This window comes from Centrocercus urophasianus, unplaced genomic scaffold, assembly GCF_019232065.1.
Source record: "Centrocercus urophasianus isolate 14NV4802_14NV808 unplaced genomic scaffold, USGS_Curo_1.0 seq_14, whole genome shotgun sequence".
Classification (NCBI taxonomy): domain Eukaryota; kingdom Metazoa; phylum Chordata; class Aves; order Galliformes; family Phasianidae; genus Centrocercus; species Centrocercus urophasianus.
In genome coordinates, this window is record NW_024884586.1 from 27,635,834 (window position 1) to 27,655,362 (window position 19,529).

At 36.5% G+C, this 19,529-nt stretch overlaps 1 protein-coding gene across 4 annotated transcripts in view; it reads right to left on the minus strand.

The window, feature by feature from the left end:
• HEATR5A (HEAT repeat containing 5A) overlaps nt 1-19,529 on the minus strand; it is a 59,368-nt gene that overhangs the window by 1,690 nt on the left and 38,149 nt on the right. For 3 of the 4 annotated variants that reach the window (XM_042813396.1, XM_042813398.1, XM_042813397.1), the window contains exons 23-36: nt 15,636-15,774; nt 14,402-14,581; nt 13,276-13,515; nt 12,450-12,631; nt 11,120-11,188; nt 10,522-10,701; nt 8,771-9,005; nt 8,094-8,342; nt 5,940-6,067; nt 4,660-4,807; nt 3,111-3,383; nt 2,055-2,279; nt 1,041-1,195; nt 247-460 (exon numbers count right to left, since the gene is read on the minus strand). In XM_042813396.1, the coding sequence (XP_042669330.1) occupies nt 247-460; nt 1,041-1,195; nt 2,055-2,279; nt 3,111-3,383; nt 4,660-4,807; nt 5,940-6,067; nt 8,094-8,342; nt 8,771-9,005; nt 10,522-10,701; nt 11,120-11,188; nt 12,450-12,631; nt 13,276-13,515; nt 14,402-14,581; nt 15,636-15,774 (2,617 nt within the window). The remainder of the gene's footprint in view (nt 1-246; nt 461-1,040; nt 1,196-2,054; nt 2,280-3,110; nt 3,384-4,659; nt 4,808-5,939; nt 6,068-8,093; nt 8,343-8,770; nt 9,006-10,521; nt 10,702-11,119; nt 11,189-12,449; nt 12,632-13,275; nt 13,516-14,401; nt 14,582-15,635; nt 15,775-19,529) is intronic. The other variant, XM_042813399.1, reaches the window with a different exon arrangement.

The window sequence follows — 19,529 nt, forward strand, 5'->3', positions numbered from 1 at the left end:
CACTCTTTAAAAACAGCTTCACATTGCTAATAGAAGCATTTCACAAACCAAGCTAATATATAACACAAATTGTAAAACAGCTAATGTTATTTGAAATATATATTAGAAAGAACCAACATTCTAGCAATTCTGTTAGCGATTATTGTTGAGGAGTCAATTCCCAGAGATCCTTTTGTTCTAATTTATTACTTGTGACAACTTTAAGTGTGTGTAATGTTTTGGATACAAATAAGGGAAGCAACTTACGGTGCTCTTCCTCAGCAGCAGCTGTAAGAGCTGTTACCACCTTGATTCCCTCCTGAATAACCTGAAGTTCTGCAGCATTTTCAGGTTTTGATTTTTCTGTTTCCTGCAATTTTCGCACAATGGATGATGCCAAAGAGTGAATATAAGGGTATGACACAGTTTTGTTTGGATGCTGAAAGATGGAGTGCAGTAGCTGGTAGCATTTATACTGTACCTGAAGGGAAAAATCAAATTCCCAGTTACAAAAGTGTTATACCTCGGAATACAAGCCAGAGTGTTTTAAAACTCACAGTTTGTTGGATAAAATTTCAGGGAGGGAAAAAAATCTGCCTCACAGTGTGAAAAGAAATCAGTTTTCAGAATGCTAACACATAGTAATTCATAGAAGCATTATAACTTGTAACCAAATTAATAACAACAACTAGATCATGCACCCTCTTTCTTCACATCTCCCCAGACTTTTGAGTTAAGGAAAAAATATTCTTTTTGTGTTAAGATTATGTATTAGCACTGTGTCACTGTCAGTGTGTGAATCTCTGGGTCTGATGCAGAAAAAGGAAATAAAAATGAAATAAAAGGGTTAAGAATACAAAACATTCTGCAGACAGAATAAAAAAAATGGCAAAATGTACTGCTGGGCATGGTTTTGTTAACATGTTCGAACCACTCCAAAATACAGCAGATACAGGTAGGACAGAATTAACTGGAGTCAAAACACAAAGCAACTAAACAGGAAATAAGCTAAAATGCCTTTAATATGCTACTGATATTCTTACAACTTCACCAGTACTTACAACAGGATCTTTTGACTCAAGTGTTACTTTAAACTTGTCAATACAACGCTTTTGAAGGCACTCTATGGTAGTAACTTCTGGGCTGGTGGACAGAATGAACACTGTGATAGCGGTCAGCAGGCTCACTTCATCGAGTTCTCGGAGAACACCATCTGCTATCAATAAAGCAAATGATCTGTTAGATTTGCATTAGGAAGTAATTCTTTGAATTCAAACGTTACACAGAGGTGGAATAGAAATGTCTAGGTCTCTCTAGGAATCTCTTTTTTTTTCAAATACACAACACTCTGATGCACTGCTATGGTTTGTACCGTTACAAACGCTGAGGCCAAAATCATAATTCAGGAGTGGTGACATGCATATTTAGAAATACCAGCACGCTCCTACTCCATTCTTTCTTTGTAGGCAGTGCAATAAATATCTTTGAAAAGCTGCTATGACATGTTGGAATACAACAACCTATTTTGACAATTATATACAATTAAAAAACATACATCCTTTTCAGTACGACTGAGGCTTTCATTCAAATAAATTAATAACAGCGCTATAAACAAATGTTCCAATAACAGCTACAGCTTTGAGATTAAACAGAAGGAATGACAAAAGCCAAAATTCAAAATGGGCAAGCTAAAGAAACAGTACACAGAACACTAGCATGAGGACAAAAAGGTTTTGACTGCCTTTCTTAAACTCTTGTTTTAATTCACTTTGCTGCCAATACAGACATTGTTTTTTATGTACTACAACTGACTTTTATGCTTACACTGAAGTTACAACTTCTGTTTATTCCATCACACAGTGTAACTACATTGTGGCATTGTGTAATGCAGGTGTACATCCGCAGTTCCACATTTATCCTTTGCAGATTGTGACTTCTCATGTCAACTGTAGAGACAGGATGGCATTATAGTTTCAGCAGTACTTACCTGCAGGAGAATTAGTTGGCTACTGATTAGACTTTATTTATATAAGACATGCATAAATTTAATCTCAACAAAATGAACTCGTCCTTACCTTGATCCCAACAGTCGAGTACAGTGACCAAAGCACTGCGCAGAAGATCTGTCCATGCAGTCCGACTCTTCTCTGCTCGAGCCATTGGTGAAGACAGAAGTCCTTTAAGAGCTTGTAGAGATGCAGCAACTGGCAAAGGCAGCTGGCCATCTTGCTCTTTGACTGCAGTTTCTTTAAGTACACCAATAATTAGGTACAAAATAGTAGGAAGAACTGAAACACTTCCTGTAAAACAATGCATATTAATTGTAGTGAAAAGTTCAGGGAGATTTGATATTAAAGAAAAAAAGACACATAATGGGCTACAGATGGAAAAAAGAAATGATATTGTACTATAGAACAATAGTAAGAACTGTTAACTGTTCCATTTGAAGCACACCAGCCCCTATAAAGAATTCTGTGATAGAGCGCAGAAGTCAGAAAAAAGAAATTCACAGAGCTGATAAAGGCAATAGTTTGCACAGAGAATAACACAGATACCTGAGGTGTGAAAGGAGGAGTGCACCAGAAATGGCTTATCAGCACCCTGTAGCAGCACTGAAGAATCACGTGTATGAATACAATATTGCTGAGGAAAAAAAGACCTCCTCTTAAAGGCTGGTGTGCATTCAAAATGAATCATGGGGTAAAAGTCAATTAATTTGAAGAACCAACCATAACTACTTAAGAGCAGGTTGCTAATGTTCAAATGATAGCTTTGAGTGAAACTGAACATGATATGTTTGCCTTTTAAATTTGTCTGTATAATAAGTTCCAGAACAGAAGATTAAAGTAGGATAGAAGCACGCATCTACTGTACACTCCTCTGTACAAAAGAAATCCATTAACTGCACTGCAACAACACAGTAGAAAAAGAAAAAAGGCTCTTTCAATTGCTTTGGTAACTTCTGTTACCTGACAGAAAAAAAAAAAAAAATTAGAACAGGAAATTGTCACAAGCAAATCATGAACCTTTCTGCCATATTTATCCAGTTGAGAAAAGTAGGTAGTAACCAGGTTGCTCAGAAGAGCACAATAATCTTTCATTTAGTCTTTCCTTGTGATGAAATAGCATACCTTCAGGAGAGCAGATTGCAGGAACATCAGAGAGAATTAGTAATGCTGCTGATACCAGCCTACTTCCATCTTCTGATAGTAACAGATGTTTTCCTGATTGAACTGCAGGGCTACAAGTTAATTTAGGGTTGAGCTGGGGAAGCTGTCTGACAAGAATACAAACACACAACTCCAGTGTTGCAAAGACCAAGGACTTTCCAGGCACCAGTCCTCCTGTATCTTTGCCTTCTCCAAATTCAGGTAGCGTTTCCTTTTCTGCAGCACCATCATCAACTACAACAGAAATAAAAAATATGTCAGAAATCCGCAGGCTGTTCCTTGTTTCCAAAAAGTTTACATTTTAAGACTGTTTCATCATCAAATGACAATCTTGACTTGTATATATGTGTGCGCATATGTATTCAGCTTCTACTGGCAAACATCCATCCTTCTAAATAAGCAATCTGTGCTTTGATTGTGGAAAGGGAAAAGCGGATGCAATAGATTTAGACTTCAAACATGCCGAGGTATCATGCCAACATGATCTTATTTTGTTGTTTTTCTCATTAAATTTAGAAAGCTATCATCAGAGAAACTGGTGGAATCCAGGTTGTAACAGCTGTGTGTGTGCATGTGCATGCAGAGTCTTTCTATTGCTCTATCACAGAATCACAGAACGGCCAGGGTTGGAAGGGACCTCAAGGATCACAAATCTCCAAACCCCTGCCACATGCAGGGCCACCAACCTCCACATTCAATACTAGACCAGGCTGCCCAGGGCCCCATCCAACCTGGCCTTGAACACCTCCAGGGACGGGGCATCCACAACCTCTCCGGGCAGCTGTTCCAGCACCTCACCACTCTCACAGTAAAGAACTTCCCCATACATCCAACCTAAATCTCCCCTTCCTTAACTTAAAACCATTTCCCCTAGTCCTGCAGTTATCAACCCTTGCAAAGAGCTGATTCCCCTCCTGTTTGTAGGCTCCCTTTAGGTACTGAAAGGGCGCAATGAGGTCACCCTGCAGCCTTCTTTTCTCCAGGCTGAACAAGCCCAGCTCCCTCAGCCTGTCCTCACAGGGAAGGTGCTCCAGTCCCCTGATCATCTTCATGGCTCTCCTCTGGATCCTCTCCCACAGCTCCCTGTCTTTCTTGTACTGGGGGCTCCAGATCTGGACGCAGTATTCCAGATGGGACCTCACAAGAGCAGAGTAGAGAGGGACAATCACCTCCCTGTCCCTGCTGGCCACCCCTCTACTACAACTGAACCCCTTTCCTCTATGAATTCCTCCTCCCTGTCACCACACAAGATTATGCCAACCACAGCCTGCAGTTTCTCAAATTTTTCTCCTCAGTTCTTGCCTCTAGTCCACCAGCATCTGCTATCAAGTCTCTCTGATTTCTGAAGTCAGGCACCTGGGCTGACTTAAGCGAGCCAGAATTAGTCACTAACTGTGAAGAACTTCAATTAAGATACGTGTTGGAATACCAACTCCAAGAATCCTACTTTCCAAGAAAGCATTGCCGTACCCTTAAGAACATATATTCAGCATCTTGTGCCTTACTGTACCTTCCGCACTTCTCCGCTTTTCCTTCACATGTTCCTGAGCTGCAAAGAGAATCAGACGAACAACTTCAAGGGCAGCAAGCTGAATATCAGGTGATTCTCTGGTCAGTATCAGTCGATGCAAAACATTCAGCAGCTCTACAGCCAACTCCTATAGCAAGAAAAATGCTTAACGTATACCCACTTTGATGCAGAAATTTTAGAAACAGACACTCTTTACCAAATAATTAATAACAATTAGAGCAAACTGTATTACTCTTATTGATTTGATTTCTCTAAGGAATACAACAGTACTCTTGGCACAAACACAGGAACTGGCACTTTATTAAAGTCCTATAGCCACTAACAGCAGAATTCAATTCCTCCTTAACTCATGACAATAGGAATACTATCTTGGATTGGGCCTACAATCCCTCCTGTACGTTTCCTTGGAGGCAGCATCAATAGTTAGCAGAACTTAGACACAGCCACAGGCATCAACTGTGCTGTGTTAGAGAACTGCGTGGTATAAAGCTTAATTCAAAGAGTAGAGATACTGCTCAAAGTTATGCTTTACATCTGGCTTGTCTGTAAGGTTATCATGCTCAAAATTAGCACTTCACTCTTCTCAAAAACTTCCTTCATTTTTAGGAATAGCACCTGCTTCTGGTCTGTCAGTCAGCCTTACAACCTGCATATAATCTTCATCTCAAACTTAGCTTAGAACCTTACATCCAGTGTCTTGTTTTATAGATTGTATGAAGGATTAGTCTACAAGATGTTACTTTCCCCATTTTCAAAACTAAAACTATAGTCTATGCATCTAACAGATCTCACTACTACTGCTCGAGAAGCTTTTTTTTTTTTCCTTTGGCCTTTACAATCATGTCTAGCTTAAAAAACAATCCTATAGTCATTTCCAAGTATGAAGCTTGGATTATACCACTCTCTCTTCTTGAAACATTTTTGTCATTTTCCCTTTTTATTTTGATGAATGCTATTTAGATGTAAAAAAAAAAATATTTTATATAAAAAGTTCAATGGTCAGAACAAATATAAATAAGAGGAAGACAGTTTTGCAGATATAAGCAGATATGACATTTGTTTCTTAAGAATAAACCACATTTCTCTAAACGTTTACAGCATTATACCACTTATTCTTTGAAAAGAAAAGGTAATTTCAGGAAGACTGGCCCAGTCTTGTCCACTACCAAGTCTGCATGGATGTGAGTGACCTAAACGATAAGGAGCTTCTTCCTAAATCCTTCTAAGTTAGCTTGGGATTCTGATCAATAACACATTACCTGATCACCACCTATTTTAGATCTTGGCCAGGGAACATCAAACAGAGCCTGCAGGGCATGTAAGCAGGCAATAATGTTCTCCATTGCTGCATCTGATCGAGGAGAGCAGAGAAATTCCACACTAATTCCTGTAAGGATCAAAGAAAACAAATCATAAAATTTTAGAAAGTAATCTAATAGTATGATGAGCAGACATACAAATAGCATTTGCACTTTATATTAAGTGGATTCATTTCCCACTGTTAATATTTTGAGGAAACAACTCTCATAAATAAGTTAAAACAATTTCCAAGTAGAACTTTTGCACTCTAGATCTGATGAATAGGCATTATCGTGGCTTCAGCTGGGACAGAATTTATTTTTCCTTAATAGTGGCTGGTATATGTTTTAGATTTAGGAGGCAAACAATTTTGATAGCACACAAGCATTTTAGTTGTTGCTGAGCAGTGCAGAACAGAGTCAAGGAGACTTTGGTTTCTCAGATTTTCATGCTGCCCTGTCAGTGAGGGGACTTGGGAGGCACAAATTGTGGTGTTCAGGACAGCTGAACCAACCTGCTCTAAGGGATATTCCATCCCGTACAGAATCATGTGGGGAAAAAAAAACGACCTGAAAATGGTGGGAAGTGGGCCAGAGAAGCAACTGCTGTTTCAGTACTGGCTAGTCATTGGTGAGCAGGTGGAGAACAATTGTTTGTGTATCATTTGTTTTGTGTATAATCATTCCTATTATTTTTATTATTACTATTATTCCTTTATTATTCTTTTTCTGCCTTAGTATTTTTTATATCAACATGTGGGCTCTATTTTGTTGCCTTTTTTTTCCCTCCCCAGTTCTCTCCCACATCCCATGGGAAGGAGGAGAGGCGAGTGAGCAAATGACTGTGGTGCTCAGCTAACTGCAGTTTTAAACCACAACAGGCAGAAAAATTCATAACGCATACACATAATATTTGCCTAAGTGAATTCATTTATGTAACTAAGAAGAATAACAGAAGTTAACAATAGTTCATAAACTCCAAGGCTGAGGCTTTTTCTTCTCATCTTACAGAAATGCTAACAATTAGAACCACCACAGCTGGATCACCAGCTACAAGCAAATTACACAGACCTAAGCTCACACATTCCAGACCACATAAAATTGGTCACTTCTTTCTGAGGTTTCGGGACTCTTTAGATAACATTCTGTGACACTGGAGATAAACTTCATATAAATTCTGATCCACGTTCTCAACTCAGTTTCACAGCTGTAATTGCAAAGTATGTGATGACTTGGTAAACTGATGACATGGTTTTATGATTTTTGTCATTGGTATTCCACATCACAACATAATACCCCAGTAGAGCACTGGGAGTTAACGAGTTAATGCTCCACTTCCATGAACTGTTGATTTTCCTAGGTACTTGGTTCTCAGAAGAGAAGAACCATCTATCCCCAAGGACTTCCACTGTTCCGTTTCCATTTTCTGTTCAGAGGGGAAAACTGCTCACAAGTCACGAGTCTGCCCTTCTTTTACAACTCGCCACTGCGGTACGTGCTTCTTAGCCATCTCACCTTCAGCATTAGAGTAAGGCCTTTGATTTTGGACACACTCGCTCCTTTCAGATAATTTATTAGCTTCAATTCCAATTATATTGTATTATACTGTGTTATCTTGCATTCCGATATCATACTTACTAGTATGTAAAGTAGTAAACTGGTTTTTTGTCCCTTAGCTTGTTGCTGTTGTTTTGTTTTTAGGCCTATTTCTCTACTTTTTCCCATTTCTCCCCTTCTCCCTCTCCTGGGGCATGGGTCTGTGGGTCCCATAAACTGTTGACAACTTATCAATGTACACTTAAGAACTGTTGTGCTACAGAAAGTGTCTGTGTTAAAGTTTGTTCACACAATCTGAAATTGCATGTTTACGAGCACAGCAGGAAGCACTTACTTTGGAGTTTGTGGTAGCTAACTGTGAGCTAAACATTTGGGAAAATAGATTACGATTATGTCACTAGGACTTAAAATTCACTTGACTATATTTTTCTATGAAACGATCAAAATTCAACAATGCAGTGAAGTGTGAACAATAAAATACTTTTTGCAAACAGCTTTATCAATGAAAAATGATAAACATTCTTGGTATTGCAGAATCAAGACAGATTGTACACTAACCCAAAATAAGATGAAACCTGTCAGTATTCACATCCTCAGGAGATTTTATTGAGGGCCTGGTAGAAGAATCTTGACACATTGTAGTTGGGGTGACAGGTCTAGAGAGATTAGCAACTCCTTCATCTGGATCCGCAACAATGAAACCTGTGCTAGTAAGCCATAATGCTGTAGCATAAAGTATCAGAGCCCAGGAGCTGTAGTAATGAGGTCTGGCACTTTCTATGGTCTCTGCTGTATAAAATGCACCACCTACAAAAAGAAAAATTACGTTTCAAGGATATATTTTATTTCCAATTACAATAATTCCTCATTCATCAAAAATTGGGATTCTTCTTATTGAAATGTTTACCATATTTTATGACTTTTTTTTTTTTCTTTCAAATGTGGAATACTGAAATTTAGGCTGAAAATGGAAATCTATTTTGATTTACTTGAGTGGAATACAATTACCTTTTCCTTCTTTCAACCATAAAAATATCCAACCAACACAGATACTGAACAAACTACTTTTCACATCACTGAAAGCTCTTCCCTCATAAGCAAACTTTATTTATATTTAAGTACACAAGTATGTGCATTCTCTACGCAATGTTATCTTATTGAAAGCTAACACAAGTCAGCTAGGACATCAATGATTGCAAGTGATCTATGAAAAGAAAATTTATTCACCTCCTTACCTTCAGCAGGCAGTTGTGATGCATATTCTGAAGGCAAATTTAAGAGAGCAAAATCCTGAAGTGCAGCAAGCCAGAGTTTGCTCAGTGTTCCAAGATCTGCCTGTACTAAGTCCACAAGACCACTGGCTGAAGATGTTACATCTCGGTAGCTTTCTTCTGCAGAGTTCGCAGTTTTCAAGGAGTAATTGTGCAAATCACTTCGATTTCTTTGCTTTTCAATTGCAACTATGTAAACCTGTTTATATAGTTGGAGAAACATTTACAATATTAATACTTGGAAAGCTACCAAGATGCTTGCTCAACAGTCGGTCATAAGATTTCCTAGAGTCTGTCCCTGCTTCAAGTCTAGTAGGTGTAGATTACTTGATTACAGGTCACAAAAACTTACCCCCAGTTTATTTTGTAGTAGTTTCTCATATCTCAAATCCACTAGAAAGCTGAAGAGACTCTCTTACTTTAGAGATTTCCCGTGGCTGTTATGTATAGATAAAAAAAAATCTACACACGTTCACTTTGAAAAGTTAACATAATCCCAGAATTGCAGGGGTTGGAAGGGACCTCTGGAGATCACCAAGTCCAACTCCCTGCTAAAGTAAGTTCCCAACAGTAGGTTGCACAGAAAGCCTCCAGGTGGGTTCTGAATTTCGCCAGAGAAGGAGACTCCACAACCTCTCCAGGCAGCCTGCACCAGTGCTGTCACCTTTAAAGCAGGTAAGTTTTTTTCATAATGTTCAGATTGAACTTCCTGTGTTTCAATTTATGCCCATTAACTCTTACAACATCATGACTAACACTAACATCCAGTCTGAATTCTGCCTGAGCTTCTGACCAGTGAAACAATTATTGTTATATGCCAGTAAAAAACTTCTCTTTGTAATCATTTTAAATTGATAAAAGGCACTTTATCCTGAATAGATAAAAGAAGCTGATCTACTTAAAACTCTAGTGTAACATATTTTCAAGAATTTTATTCCCCTTTGCTAGCTTTTCTCTTTTTTGCTAACATATCTTTTCTCCACTATAGGCACCAGAAGATGTATGTGTTTCTATAAATTGTCAAATAAATGCCATCTATTGCCCGCTCTCTTCAAAACATCCCTCTGCTTACACAAATACCATATCAACCACGTGATTGTATTTAGCTGGTTATCATTCCCTCCATCAAGCTCATCATCAGCACTTTCTCAGACATCTTTTAGAGGTTATATATATTGTCACATTTTTATTTTTAAATACCTAACCTTGCATTTACGTATATTAAAATAAGCATTCATGTGAGCTGACTTTAAGGCAGCTAGCCAAGACAGTACTGAACTGACATTGCTGAAAGAGCTACCTGTATAAAATTAAATAGCAAATGAAAAAGATAGATATTTACAACTACCTTACCATAACAATTTATACCACATCAATTTAAAATTGACAGCAAAACATCACAAGATGTAAGAATTCTATGAATCTGTGATTCTATGAAATACTATGAAATACAGTATAATAATATGTGTGCAGAATTACATAGCAGTGCCACTGTCAAGCTTACCAAGGGTCTCGTTCATTACAGTTATTTTTCAACTTGGCTTAGGCTGGTGTTTATGTACTATTAGAGATATATTTAGAGATAGCAAAGCATAGCAAAGAACAAACTTCTATTTAATGAAGCATGCATTTTGATCTTTGAAACAATTCTGTCTGAAAGGTTCTAATCCACCTATCAAAAATCAAGACTACTGTTACAGAGTTATCACACTAACCTCTGCCCAGGCCTTAAGCACAGCCAACGTCTCCATAGTTGAGGTGCTTTCATTATACTGTTGACTTTGTGTCTCCTTCCCAGCTTGCACTTTGACCAAAGAGGATACAAGCAACTGGTGAACCCTTCGAAGATCATTGAGATCACTTACTACACCACTTGCTATCCAGGCACTGCACACCTAGCATTGTAAAAGTTAGTTAGAAACAAGACAAATGCCACTGGATACTCCTTTTTCCCCCATTTGTAAAATGTCAAACTTTTTTCATTTTTATTGAGATATAATTATCTCTCAGACAATAACCAGTGTTAAATTGAATTACAGTTCAGCATATATAAGTAACAAAAGCCAGAAACAGTAGGAGGGATGAATTAAATAACTGAACTATTAGCTGCTACAGAAGTTTCCCAAAAGATTCTGAAGTGCATTAAAAATCTGGGATGCTATAATATACAGGTAACCTGCATGACCTTATTTTGTTTGTCTCAAGAATTTGAGACTACATGATTTAATATTTCCCTTTTCTTGTGTGATGTATCAAGCAAAAAGAAAATTTCAGAGGGTCTATTACCTAAGACTTCTGACTTTCAACACTTGCCTGACATGCTTTTGCTGTGACATCAGGAGGAGTTTCTGGAGCAAAGGCAGGCCTAAGTGCTGCTCCAACCTAAAAAGAAGTTACACAACATTTAATACACACGAAACAGCTCAGTAAAGAATAATTTTCCATAGCCAAGCTTTGCTGCAATTTTCTTTATAAAACATAGTTTCCTGTTTCATTTTTCACTTTTTTGGTGAGATTCAAGAACTAGGAGACAATTGCATTCATACTTTTTATGTTGTTTGATTTGCTTACATGGAAAGCTCCTTGAAAGGAGTGCTCAAAGTAATTCCTTTTCTTTGCACAGTCTAAAATTGAAATAGAAACCTCTTCCTTCCTGAGTTCTTAACTTGATGAATAGCTCTCAAACAAAAAAACAAAAACACTGCTTCAAACCACTACTGACTTGCAAGACATCAAGTGACATTTCCTTACTCAAAGAAAAAAAAAAAAAGAAAAAAAAAAAGAAAGAAACAGCTTCACAAAGTGAAAGAAGAAAACATAAACTCCATTTATCTAATAAAGAACACACCAGGTTACAGAGATTTCACCTACTGTCATTGATAAGCTATTTTCTAGTGAAAATTTCACTTGCTGATTTAGATGACAATGGAACATTCAGACTTAAGCCAGATGTTTTTTAGAATGAAATTATAAAGTATAATAGATTATGTAAACTATGTCAAGTGTAATGGCATCATCCTCACTGATACCATCAGCCTCTGCAGTGATTTATATACATGTATATATATATAAAATAAGTAAGTACTAATATAAATGTTGGTCTCTATAATTTATGAAACTAAACTCTAGAATTGATCCCTGAGTAAATTCAGGCCTTCAGTTCAGTTATGTCATTTTTAGAGTCTCTTACTGGGTGAATTAAGTTCAACCAGAACTTACAGAAAAATTTTAGTGATAATGGTCTACATCATTTTATGGACATACTGAAAGAGTTCTATTTTGAGTTGACATTGAAAATGAAATGTCAATGTGTTGTTTGTCAAAAGCCAAATGATAAATCAATTGAGATTTTTGCAAAAAGCCTGCTGAAGATAAGTACACTTAGTTGGTGATGTGTCTCAGCATATTACAGGTATAGGAATTATGAGCGTTTGTTGTTAGTTTATGAAAACAAATGAAAAATAGTTGTTTTTAATTACAGGTAATGACAGTTTCTTAAGATCCTCTAAAATTCAGAATTCATTTAAGGAAGTTCTGAACAAGACTTCAGGATATCACTAATTAAATCCGGATAAATGCTCCACTACCCACCTATTCTCAGTTATTATTATAGAAAACATTAGACAATAGCAACGATGCTTACATTGGCTTGATATTGCTCCAGAATTAGATGACCTGGAAACTCTGGTTCTGGAACAGTTGCAAACTTCCTAACAACAATTTGCAATGTTTGAAGCCCAGAAAGACGAAGTTGATCACTATGATCTGTGGCAGCCATAAAAGCCATTCGGATCAAGTCAGCTAAATGCAATACTAAAAAGTCATCTGAAATAAGAAACAAAAACCAGTTTCAAAACATTTAAATATAGACACAACGTATTTCACAATATTGCTCCCAACATTTTCCAAATCTGTATTTTACATTTTACAACACATCAAAGTTTAACTTAGAGCATTTTACATATACAACAACTTTACTTGGATGCTTCATACTAGCTGATTTAGGGAACTTTCCTTTTCAGTTTAAACTGCAGCATGTAAGCACGTATGAGACAGATTTTCTAGTTGGTTGTTTTTTTAAATTATTATTTATTTATTTGGAAAACATTTCTAAATAAACACAGAGAAGTACTGAAAATTGACACTTTTTTTTTCCATATTCCCAGGTAGCCAAATTGCATCGTGGCAAACTGGTGCCAGCTATTGCTTCTGATTGTCAATGCCTATGCAGAAATAATAGCTCCATACACATTTACCACAGTGCTATAACCAGAAAAATGAGTATAGATGCTGCAGTGACACACCAGTATTTTGACTAATTGAAGTGGTTCTACACCTTAATCAATGTAGTCTTCTAACTGCAGTACAAACAATACATTTCTGATGAATCTGATTAAAATACAAAAAGTGAACACTTAGTTTAAGCATATTTTGCATTCTCTGAAATTCTTTCAGTGCTTCAGATGTACCTCTCGAATCACGTTGTTTCCTTTCCTGAGCCAAAGTCATGTCAAAGTGGGCACTACCTGCATTTTCACACTGGTTTATAATTTTACAAACACATTCTGCAGCAAAAACCCTGGTGGACCACCGTGGATTACTGAAAGGATGGAATCCCTCGTCACTTTCAGATGTTAATATGGATGCATCATCCACTTTGGCAGTTTCTTCTTCTTGAGTGGTATCTATTGATGCTACTGTATTGAAATCTGTAGTTAAGACACAGGAGAAAAAAAAAATGAAGAAAAATAGTTAATTTTATTTTTTTACTTTAGTTAAAAATTACAGAAGGATTTATAAGAGAATCACTTTAAAGTCTGTCTGCAGCCTCCACCAACTCACTATGAATCTCTTCAATTTCGTTGTCTGAAAGTCAATGCTAGAATTAAAAATAAAGTGCACCAAAGCTGTCTTCACATCTTTAGTACTACCTGCTGGAAAGTAAGATCAGTATGATGAAAGTAAACAAAGAACTGCAGGAAAGAAGTGAAGGAAAAAAATATTTTAAAATAAATGACACATATGAAACTACTGCCCTTTCAAATGCAAAGAAGTTTCTCTTCTTTATCACAGATTGGGAGAGAGCAATAGAGAAAGAGAGGAGAAAAAAATCTTTTCACAATATTCAGTACAATAATTAATTCCATCTGCTTGGAATGTTCATTAACATATGAACATTCTGATTTCTGATATGGTCTCTGTCGTTCCTATCATCCACAGAATAGATGGTCTGAGTATTTTTCTTGTAGGTACTTGCACAGGATTCACAAGCTCAGATGTATTATGCTTCCCGTCCTGTTATGGAAATAAGTTAACACTAGGACAATAATGCAGCTAGAATATCATCACAGAAGACATACTAAAATGTTTACAGAAACATCTTCAATAGTGAAAAGGCAATACAAATGGAAGAAGTCACTCCTTCTGAAAGAACTAAGTTACCTTTAACTTAACACTAGACCTTTGACCAGTGTTTCATTATGGAGGATGATACATTCATGAACATTCAAGAAGAATACTTTTCTTCTGTGACATAATGTACTGTTGCTGGCTTTGTTTTTATTGTATTCTGAACTGGAGTCAATTAGTACTTACCAGCTGAGGCAGCAAGAACATCTTTACAAAGCTTCAGCCAAAAAGAGAGTTTCTCAACGGCCATTGAAGTAAGCATATGACTCAGAGTCTCTTTGATATCCTGGCACAACCTTTGATCCAGTTCTTTGTCCAGCAAGCCCAGCAATGCCCCCTCCAGGCCTATTTCTCTGATATTAATATCTGCAAAGAACAATGTGAGATTAATGTTGTTCATCCCAAAACTAAGTAATGACCACAGAAACCCTAGTCAAGGCTGCACAGAGTAGCTTGACAACAAGCCTCTAGTTATTAAATATTTTTGAAATAATAATCTATATTGCTTTAATGCCATGTCTAAGCTGCCTGGGTACAAAACCAACTTTGAACTTTTACAGATGATACTACCGATAGGAAAAGTTATCCCAGAGAAAATGACAAGAATCCTATTCCAAATTTTGCAGCACTACAATCAGCACAGCATCTGAGCTCCTGAAAAAGAATGTTCAAAAACCTACATTTTTATTATTACTCATCTTCTAATGAGTATAAATTTTAACTCATTTTTATTATTACTCAACTTCTAATGAGTCTAAAATTTGCAAACCAGTGTGAATTGAAATCCGAAGTGAAATAATTTATCACCACCATATTCTCATAGAAGGGTACATAAAGATGATCACTTTCAGACCTTTTAGCAAAAAAAAGAAAAAAAAAAAAAGAACAACAACAACAACAAACCAACAATAAAAACAACAAAAACAGCTCCAAAACCCCAAGATAGTTAAAAATTCTAGGGACACCTGATAATCATTACTTAACTAATTCTCAGAACTTTCATCAAAAATTCTTGTATACCTTCTCAAAGTGACAGAATTTTAGTTTAGGAAGAGATTTATATATGAAAATAAAACTAATTATGAAAACCGTGTAAGGTGTGTAAGGACTACAAAGCCAGGTGTTTGAGAAGCAGGAATATGAAGCTATGGGGTAGCCAGGGTTCAATTTTTTTGGAACTGCATTTTCCTCTTCTAGATTAATGACCCTTACTATCTACAATAAATGAAAAACAAAAGTATATTCATTTTATCACCCAGAAGGGTTTGGATGATTCCAAAATATATAGAAAACTGAAGAAAAAAAACTTTTGGGGTTCAAGACTTCAACAAGAACATCGCAAAGTTTTCATAACCATAGTAGAATGTGTTTAAAATTCATTATGAGTGTGCCAAGCTCTTGGATCTCTTCAGTACAGTACCTGGAGTAAAGTCTTCTCTGCTCTCTTTAACTAATGCAACAGCGTATTCTGATACCTCAGCAGCTTCTCTTTGCACAAGCTGCCGCAAGCAAGCTACTGCTGCACGTCTCAATAACAAGTATGAGCTACAGAGATTCACCTGAAACACGCAAAAAGAAACAGTGAGATGGCTAACAAGCCTTTACAGTCATACCTCTGTAAGGCCAGTGATTCCTGAATAATTACAGTTGTGAAAATAAGTGAAATCAGTAAGCAGGGAACTGATGCTAATTTTGCTCAGCTGCCTTTCTTTCTTTTCTTTTTTTTTTTTTTTAAACTCAAATGAAAGATTTTGTAACTTCTACAATGAATTATAATATATTAGTATTTTAAATACTTTCTCTCTAAATGTAACTGACAAGAAAGTTTTAGGACCTATTGATATCAGTAGAAAGGTGCCATTAACTTCAATGACAGCTGAATTACAGTCTCAAAGTACAAATGTATTCCTTAATCAAAGTATACATAATGGGTTTGAAATCTCAGTGCAAGACAAATATACTTAAATCACCTTCCTGAGTAACTAGGTACACTCCAGTGTAAACAAGGGTGAGCCAATTGACCAGACTTTAGTAAATTTGAACTCCATGCCTACAAGGATGTTTATAAGAAAGAACAAAATACACGGCTGCAAAATCCATCACAAAAAAATATTATACTCCCAAATTACATTAAATTATTCTAGAAAAGGTGAGAGGAAGGGTAGGAGTTACTGGTGAATGCATCATACTGAGACAAATCAGCTGTCCTGAGCAGTTTCTAGGAAAAGCAGTTTATATCATCATATTTTTTAACATCACCAGCTTAGTGTTTGTTCGCTACTTAATACTAAAAAATACATGAGAATAGATTCATTAATACAGGAACAAGAAAAACCTCTTAAACAATCAAAACAAAACAAAACCAACATCTAGAGAAAAAAAAATTCACAGCCTCAATGTTTTTTGTTAGAGTAGAGCATTTTGCCTCTTTAATTTGCTTACACTCAGCTTTAAGATCTTTCGGATGGGGATGCCAAAGATTAATGAACCAGCTATGTGGTCACGCATTGGCTACACCAATATTTAAGGAACTTGTTCTAATTTAACCTTGGGTTACAACTAAAAAAAAAAAAGGAATGCATTCCAGCTAATCAATTGTGTACCCTTGTGGAAATTGTGCAAAGCTGCAACTGTGTGAAAGTCATCACAATTCCTTAACTAAAACTGACAGAGCTGAGTGTCTGCTGCAGAGAAACCTTGCAGTATGGTCATGCTGCTCACTAGTCAGCAACAAGTCAACATATGTTAGTCAAAGTAACTAACATACACTAGTTAGTTAACACATTGTTTAAAATAACAATTTCAGTACACAAAGAGTAAGTGGTACAGAATTTCAGCTTTGTTACTTCACAAAACTAAGTGTCATCTTACGAATTTTCATGCATGCACACAAATCTACAACACTCCAAATAATATATTCAACGCACATGTAGATAGAAGTGCATACTTCTAAAAGAAAAGTAACCTGACTCTGTAAGTACTTTTGCAAAATACTTCAATTGAAACTGTAAAAACAAAAAATGAGGCTTTTAGTGGAACACTTATGCAAGCAGGCTACACATTCTACTGCCAGTTGGACGTGCAAAATTTGCATGCTCATTTTTAAAAGGGAAAAAAAAGAGGATTTGATTCAAGCCCAGGACAAAGCAAGATGCACATTTTTCATCTCTCTCATTCTCCCACAGTCTGAGTAGGACATGACTAAACAAGACACAGCAATGCAAGCACCACATACAAATTTAAATGAACAAATTGTTTCCTTTCCACACTGAACACGTTAAGATTAAAATGATGCCTAACTCAGCACATAAATGAAATATAAGTGTGTCATTTGCAGAAAGTTAGGAAGGTTAGGATGACGATCCTATGTCAACTGACATGCTAAAAGAAATCACATTAAAATGGTTAAAAGGAAAAGAGAAATGATGAAATATAAAAACAACACCGCAAACTGCTAAAGTTCAGGATTAACAAGGCACAGAGACCTACCAACACAGAATTATCCAACAAGATTTCCTGCACAAAAACAAATGACAAACCAGTCATGACAAAACCAAAAATATAAATATCAGTGATACCAACCACACAAGGAGATCGTTACGTGTAAAATCAATATATATTAAAGTCCAGAATGTTATGTCAAACATGCCAAAAACCTATTTTGCTTGATTCAGTCATATTTTACATTGAAAACTGTAAATCACAAGCCAGTTGTGCTTAAAATTAGTGTTTAAAGGGACCAGAACTACGACAACATAATGACATATCAATGTTTTCAAAATATCTTCATCATCTAACAGCTGAAAATTAATGTTCAGTACATCATAAACTTCCACAGACAAGGTTTCTGGAAGTCTGTATTTTAAAAAAATTGTTAGAGCTAATGGTAGGCATGATGAAAAGCATATAATTTCTACTCTGTTGGAGCAAAGAGCTCAACTGATATGATAAGCATCTGTCAGATGCAAAGTCTCATGGAAAAAGATCAAATTGACAAACAAGGGATATTTGAAGAAGCTGTAGAAGGGCTGCTAGTAATGACAGACGTACACAAACAAACACATACACAATAAGAAGAAAAAAAAGTGGTGAAGCCTTTGCCTGAGTCATGTTTTATCAGTGCTAAAATAGTCACAAGATCAATGGCCTAAATACTTTGGAGTCCTGAGAGATGTCTTGGTCTAGGGGATGGAAACACAGGTGGAAGAGGTAGCTTGCAGCTGCCACATCAGTTATATTGACAAGCCTAATGCAAGCATGTTTGAAATAAGAAATTTTCTGGAAATCACAGGGGAAGAGGATAGAGAAGCAAGTTTAAAGATCACTTATCTGACCACAGATTCTTTACTTTTCTTATTTTTCTGTCTTAAATAAATAATGGTGAATATTCACAGTATCTCATATCTAGCTTTAACTCTTGCCTTCAAAGACTCCAAAATACAGGGCGTCACACCTTGTTCATGACATGTAAAAATTTGCACTTACAGATAATGACTTGCTAAAAGTCACCCTGCATGCCAAGTACAGACAAAGGCAGATCTCAGGGCCAATTCAATGACTTGCTCTGCTTCCCTACCTAGATGGAGATGCAGCAAGAGGAAACTCCGTGGGAAAGATGGTGAGTTTTGTGAATGTGTAAGTTTGCTTGTGCAACTATCTTCTCACAGATCTGCAAAGCACATACTCAAACATTTTCTGCTTCTAACACTCATGAATGGCATTTCCTCAACTGTCAGAATCAGCAACACTGGTTTTAGTTCTGTAACAAGTTTCTTACAATGAGAAAAGTCTGTCCATTTAAGACCACTGACTTCAGTGAAATCCTCTCCTGTACAATCGATAACTTCTGGGATAAAGAGGAACATCAACACTTCTACAGATGCACAAACACATATACAGAAGCAAGGAAACACAGTTCTTCTTAATTTAGTAATACATATCATATAAAAATTCATAAGGTACGCTATTTGGTACTTTGAGGCAATTTGTAAAAAATATAACAGTTATGTCATACATACAGGAAGACTTTATGACCTCCTCTTAATTTGGAGCTACTTGTTATTAAAGAGATCAGACTGTACATGGAAGCAGACTGCAAACTCCATGGACATTCCAGTGATCCCAAATCCTAACACATCCTCTGTGCAAGAGAATGAATCAAGTGATTTGTTATGACTCTATCAATGTAAAAACAAACAAACAAACAAAAACAAAAAAGCCCTGCACTTTACCCAGAAAAAATTGTAGCTGTTTTATGTTAAAAGAAAGAACACTTCAGATAAGTTTCAGTTCTTCTGTAACCAGCAAATTTCAT